The sequence below is a fragment of the Ostrea edulis genome, chromosome 5, assembly GCF_947568905.1.
Source record: "Ostrea edulis chromosome 5, xbOstEdul1.1, whole genome shotgun sequence".
Taxonomy (NCBI): Eukaryota; Metazoa; Mollusca; class Bivalvia; order Ostreida; family Ostreidae; genus Ostrea; species Ostrea edulis.
Genome location: NC_079168.1, coordinates 10,140,663 through 10,147,520, shown reverse-complemented (window position 1 = coordinate 10,147,520; position 6,858 = coordinate 10,140,663). Strand labels below are relative to the sequence as shown.

Below are 6,858 nucleotides of genomic sequence, written 5' to 3'. Positions count from 1 at the left end.
TCCAGTTACTTGTCATCCAGTTACTTGTCATCCAGTTACTTGTCATCCAGTTACTTGAGAATGTAACTATGTCCAAACACTTTAATCTACTTCAAACACTGTCACCCAGTCTGTACATCTAAATTCTATGGACCAAAATCAACATCTGGAGCTAGAACAATTGATTCCATCCATAGATGCAACTTCTGTGCAAGTTTGGTTCAGACAGGACCTAATGCCCTATCATAGCTTGAGAAATTGGATTGAGTCTAGAGACTTTAACTGGGACACCATAGGGTGTCTAGTGTATGAGAATTCACTAATGGAAAATAACTCGGAAGCATCTCGAAACTTGCTTATTTCATGATATTGAAATTAAGTCGTTCCATGCTTTAGACAATTCATATCTAAATAATCAGCTGAGTTAATTCAATAATTGTGTTTTGTAAAGCTATCTGATAAATTGTATATATATAACATTCAGTATAAAAAAAACCCAGAGTGCATGGCACTGTGCATATAGTTGAAGGTAACTTTGAAATGAATTTTCACCCCTTGAAAACCATCAATTGTCAATCTCAACTTTGGTTGACAATGGTTTTATTGCCCAGAGTGAAAATCTTCAATGTTACCCTCAACTACATACACTACACATTTACATGTTTAAGATAGGTCCCTAGTCCTGGACCTACTTGTGATTTCTCAAAAATTTGAGTTTAAATGTATACTTAAATTGTTCATTTGAGGGTATGATAAAAACAAAAAAATGGAGTGTTGTCAGTATAATGAGTAAATTATGGTATTTTTATTACGTGTACCCCCATTTGTCAAATGGCAATATCGGAATTCATTGTAGAAGTCCTAGAATATGTCCATAAAATTTTGTTTGAGGTATGATGCTGCAATTTTTTTCCTCAAATATGAAATAAACATGTCTAACTAAATAATTAAAAGTGAAATTTTAACATAGTTTCATGTATTTTGATAATGGTGGTACAAAATTGAACTCAATACAGGCCCTCGGCAGTCAAAAATACGGCACTGCAACATCACTAATATGAATATTTTAAAAATTTGACTTGTGATTTTTCATTCAAACTCACATATTATGTTCATATATGAATGCTTGTTAAAATACATTTTAAAAATCTGCCCTTTCTCAGCATAATATTTTCACAGCATCTCAATTTATATTTACATTTTTTGGCCAGAATAGCCATTTTGAAGATGATTTTCACATAATAGAAGATAACAAATATTTAAACAAGATAACAAATATATAACAAGTGCAGAATTGTTTTATTTAATTCCACAAGTGCATGATTGCATATCATGATTTTTTTTTAATTTACAGATAATTTTAACATGTAATACCCCAGTATATCAATTAAACAAATATGTACCTCTGGTTTTATGTGTGAATTAGATGACAAACAAGAGCAACACCAATGTGGCATAATACGCCCGTAGATTTTGCTCAAGGAAAACATATTTTAGTGGGATTCATATTTTAGTGAAGTTAGCACTGGCCTCTGAGAGCTAATTCATTATCATGGTGATCAAATATACCAAGTTATAATATCCAGGAGCTTACGGTTCGGTTTGTATCCTGCCCACAAGGTTTTCCTTATAAGTGATACTACGACCTTGACCTTTGACCTCTCACCTTAAAAAACAATAGGCATCTTCCTCTCATCATGGTGATCAAATATACCAAGTTATAATATCCTGGAGCTTACGGTTCGGTTTGTATCCTGCCCACAAGGTTTTCCTAATAAGTGATACTACGACCTTGACCTTTGACCTCTCACCTTGAAAAACAATAGGCATCTTCCTCTCATCATGGTGATCAAATGTACCAAGTTGTAAAGCCCTAGGGCTTATGGATCAGTCTGTATCCTGCCCACAAGGTCCGGACAGACAGACAACGCCATACCATAATACGTCCCGTCTTCGACGGGCGTATAAAAATGGAAAAAAGATTGGAGCCATAGTCTACTTAAATATAAGTGATGGAATGTTATTGTATTTATTTTACCAAATTAAAAAACACCCAGGTAAATGTAAAAACAGTATAAATCCACCCAATAATAATAGCACTTGAACCAATACCGGAGTTCGATCCAGACATGACTTCACGTTACTAGACCCCTACTTTAAGGCATAATTTTGTGGTAACTGTCAGTTGCATGGCCTCACTTTTTGACTACTAGCTCTGACTAGTGGGTTAACCCTTTAGCTTGATTTGGTAGACCACTGAAGTCAGAACTGTTGTGCCAGAGGTCCTGGGTTTGATCATCAGCATCTGACATACATGTATTTGTATCTGTATAGTAATCTCAGCGAGATATTCGGAAGAGGCATCAATCCAAATATCCAGCTTTGACGAATCTCGAGAAGATTATTTGTATATCAGCTTCTGTTACACATCTACATGTGTTCCCTTAAAGAGTTCTAATGCCTTCACACGGATGCGCATTAAATTTTACTTCGCATTAAATTTAATGCAAAGTAAAATAATGCACATTGAATTAATTCGAATTAAATAGCATTCACACGGCGGTAATATTTAATGCGAAGTAAACTAATGCGCATTGAATTCGTATGCATCTCTAAAGGGTGCGCGAAATAAATTAAAGAATAGACTATGTTTTTGAAAATTACTAATTTATAGATATTTTAATGAATATTGTGTAGATACAAAATTCATTGTTCAAAACACTATATAGTATACTACATGTTAAATTACAATTTAGGCTACATGTAACTGATCTACACATAAGGAGTTTTGTCGTGTTTATTTACATGTTCCCAAGAAATTACTTGTTATTTCCTCTGATGACCAGCATTCACTCTAGACAATATATTGCTTCTTCATAGGCCCAATTTTAAAACCTCGGAATGTCACTTTCACCATTTCCACTGACTACTGTTGTGACGTAATTTTTAATTACTACTACGTATTATAAGTCTACTATGACGTCATATGGTATAAAAAAAATTTAACAATGAGTGGCATATTTGTTTTAAAAAATGTAAAAGAGAAAATCATACCATCACTATTCTAAAACATTTTTGTCGTATTCAAAAGCAATTCCTTCGACATTTATTACTCAGTATTCCTACGCAGAGCACAGATTTACGTCTGACATTATCTAATGACATGCTGTTTGTACATGTTTTTTAGTGATTATTATCATTTTGCTTAGTTTTTCGCACAAAACTAACATAGCTGACCATGGGTATGATGCATGTGACCCAAATTTGCCAGTATGTATACGTGTACATTTAATTCGCATTTAAGCTTCGCTTTGCGTTCACACGGAGCTAATGCAAAGTAAATTTAATTCGCATTAAATTGCAGCGTAAATTTTAATTCGAAGTAAACTAATGCACATAAAAATCTCCATGTGAACACGGTTCAGATTTAATTCGCATTAACTTACGTTTAATGCAAATTAAATTCTTCGTGTGAACAAGGCATTAGTGGGCAGGCATGACATACTAGTCTGTCTGTTCTCCTAAGTTTAGAAAATTAATGTTGAAATCAAATTTAAATGTTAATTTTAACATCAATTTAACATATACATGCACTTAAATAATACATGTATCAACATTAGTTAACATCACAGGAGTTTGAAATTTTATCAATAAAGTCAATAAAATTCACGTGATTGGCCAAGCCATGAGCTATGCGTTCGCTATGCTAACGCATAGCTCATGGCTTGGTCAATCAAGTGAATTTTATTGACTTTATTGATAAAATTTCAAACCCCTGTGGTCAACATGGTCAAACGGATATTTTCTTCAGACATTCCACACTATATGTAGAATCATTATAATACAGATGGTAAGTACGCGAATTAACCTTGTGTACCAATATTTCATTATAATACAGATGGTAAGTACACGAATTAACCTTGTGTACCAATATTTCGTTGGTGTGAGGCAGAGTTTAACGCATTTAGTATAACATCTGTATAATAGATTTATCTAAAAACAAAACTCACTGCGCAAATACGTCAAAATAGTCAGCAAGGCCGGTTTATATTCTTCTTTTAGACCTCTCACTCCATTTGTGGACAATTCCTTTACAATGTCCATGTTAAAGAGTTGATGAAACGTCACTTTGGTATAACGAGGCACCAGTTCCTCCAGTTCAACTTCTTCAAACTGATGACAAAATGTTCGGTTCTGGATGCTTCCTCTTAAATGCTCGTCGTAAAGTGGTTTTAAAACAATGTCTGCACTCGAAAACGAAACGGGTGTAAAGGCATTGCAAGATTTTATGACAAAGTTAAGAAAATTAAGAGGGTCAAGTAAATGCAAACATTTCTTTAGCATGGCTTCCTCTTCCGAACCCTCAAATCTCTTCAACATATTTGAAACATCCTCCATATTGGTATCAATAAATCCGGTTACCAAAGGTTTCGGCCCTTTGTACGTTCGACCCTAGGAAGTTTCGGTTCTAATCAAGATCCGAAATCCTTTAGATAACGGAATTGGAGGGTGATTGGGTCAGGCTCTTCTTGCAATTATTCAAACAAACAAACAAACAAACAAAAAAGGAAAAAACAACAACAACAACAAACAAAAACAAAAAAACAACCAAATCAATGGTGACCATTTCCATAAGGAAAGCTTTAGGCCCTAAAAGAATTCTCTTTTAAAATTTGTAGGTCTATTTCAATGTACTTGCATTCAGAATGAAAACGGATATTAAGATATACTTTAATATTAACCTTATGTAAATTTTCAATTCAGAAACTTGAACTTAGCTTACAGAAATACTTAACAGCCAGCTTACTGGTGTCCAATCCCACATGGGGGACGGGAGGGGGTGGCTTTTTACCAACACACTGAGGCCTTTTGAGGAAATCCTTAATACGCTTTACCCGTAAAACAGCAAAACTAACTTAACGAAAACTGATTATCCATGTCAGTATCAATCACATATTGGTAGCTTCATAAATTCAGGAATTTAATTCTATCCATGTATTTGTTAAAATGTTTTAAGAAAACATGTATAACACAAATCATTCATCCTGTATAGCCACGCCCATTTACCGGCTTACTTATACGTTTAAATAGCATACTAATCCTATATTACATCGTGTTTAAAAACAACTATGTAACTAGATTTACTACATGTAGAACTCATCACTATTGGTAAATGCATTACTCAGACACATGATTTTATATACATGTAGACCCCAAATCAACAACATATGTTATACAATTTTGTATTTGTACATATTCAGTTTATCATAAGGGAGAGGACTCAAATAGCCTAAGCCTGCCGCCCAATCCCATCAATTTGTTGAATAAGTAATAGTTAAATGATGACACAAGATGATGTATACAAATTATCGTTGAGTTATTGTACACGAGCTAGTAGGCAATGACGAAATGATATTTTGTATACATGCATATGTGTACATCATCGAGCTGTCAATAATGTGACCCTGATACCTTCCCATATTTTTTTGTGTGTGTGCGGGCGTGTGTGTGTGTGTTCGATTGCTTTGCTGTTTTTGTTGTTGTTGTTGTTGTTGTTTGGTTTGTTTTGCATCCAATAATAAAAATATTCAACATGCAACATATGATTTAAACTCCATGGAAATTATGATTTTATTTTACTCTGATTAATTTATTTATCTATTTGTCTTGTGAACGAGTTCTGCAAATTCTATCTTGATTAAATGTTGAATTTTGTCCTCATTTGCATGGCTCTTTCTACCTCCTTTGTGAAACGGTGGGGGATATTAGTAATTGGGTATCGCATATAAGTGGTATTATGAATATCACCACACTTTTATTTTGATAATATATGTGATATACATCTTCCTAAAGATCAAAGAAAAATATATGTAGGCAATTCGTGAACATCTTGAACAAAATGAAACAATATTTGATTTAAGTCTAAACTAATACCACAATGCTCAGGTGCGTGTCATCGTTTTTTTAAGGGAGGGGGGGGTCAACCAGAAGAAGAAATTGGAAAGATCTAATTGACTCGCGACGTGCAAAAGATTTTAAGAATTTTATAGCCTATCAGGTGATGCAGTGAATTCTGGTTTGAATGATATATAGGCTATAGCATTCGATCAGATCCCCTCCCACTTGCTCAAACACTTCAGCAGTTAGAAAATTTCGTTTTCTTTATTTTGTTAGAAACCAGAATTCATTGTGTCACCAGATAGACTATATAATTCTTTTAAGAACTATCCGAATAAAAACAAATATGGGCCACTTTCTAAGCCCTCCTCACGGACACCTACACTCTCCACAATAAATTGCCGTAAGGGTTGGTAAAAGAATGACTGTATCCTGCGTAACAATGGTTGTATCCAAATGACGTTTGGTCACGCTGGGTATGGGGTCGAAAAATGTTGTTTTATATTTCCGAGAACGTTGGATCTATTCTGCATCAGTCATGAAAATGTATGTTCCTCTGTAGATCTCTACGAACTAGGTCACTTCGTGACGTCATGGCAGCTCCCAAAACGGACCACGTGTTTTTCACTGACGAAAAGGTAAATGAGATTGTAAGGTATACTACTTTGAAAGATATTTCAAGTATTTGGTTTGATGTTGACTGGTTATATCAATGCAATATAATTTTCTCACCTGCTTTGATTGCAGTTCAACAAAATTACATACACATGGAAGAGCCGGGGTCAACTTGACTGTGCAAGGCCATTTTAAAAAAAATTATACAAGTGTTTAAGAACAAATAAGTTGATGTTGCATGTGTTTTAACAGCATCGTTTAAAATTTGCATTTCACTAATTCTATGGTCGTTTTAATTATCTAATTTGCAAGTACAACCTGTCAAAATTAGGTTGAATGCTATCCGAACGTCAGTGGCGGATTTAA

The 6,858-nt window shown here is 34.2% G+C and overlaps 1 protein-coding gene across 1 annotated transcript in view; it reads right to left on the bottom strand.

The window, feature by feature from the left end:
* The window catches only part of LOC125651924 (uncharacterized), an 11,086-nt gene extending 6,467 nt beyond the window's left edge, over positions 1 to 4,619 (bottom strand). Inside the window, exon 1 of the mRNA XM_048880772.2 lies at positions 3,990 to 4,619. Coding sequence (XP_048736729.2) covers positions 3,990 to 4,377 — 388 coding nt within the window. The 5' untranslated portion in view covers positions 4,378 to 4,619. The remainder of the gene's footprint in view (positions 1 to 3,989) is intronic.
* Positions 4,620 to 6,858: the final 2,239 nt, after the last annotated feature.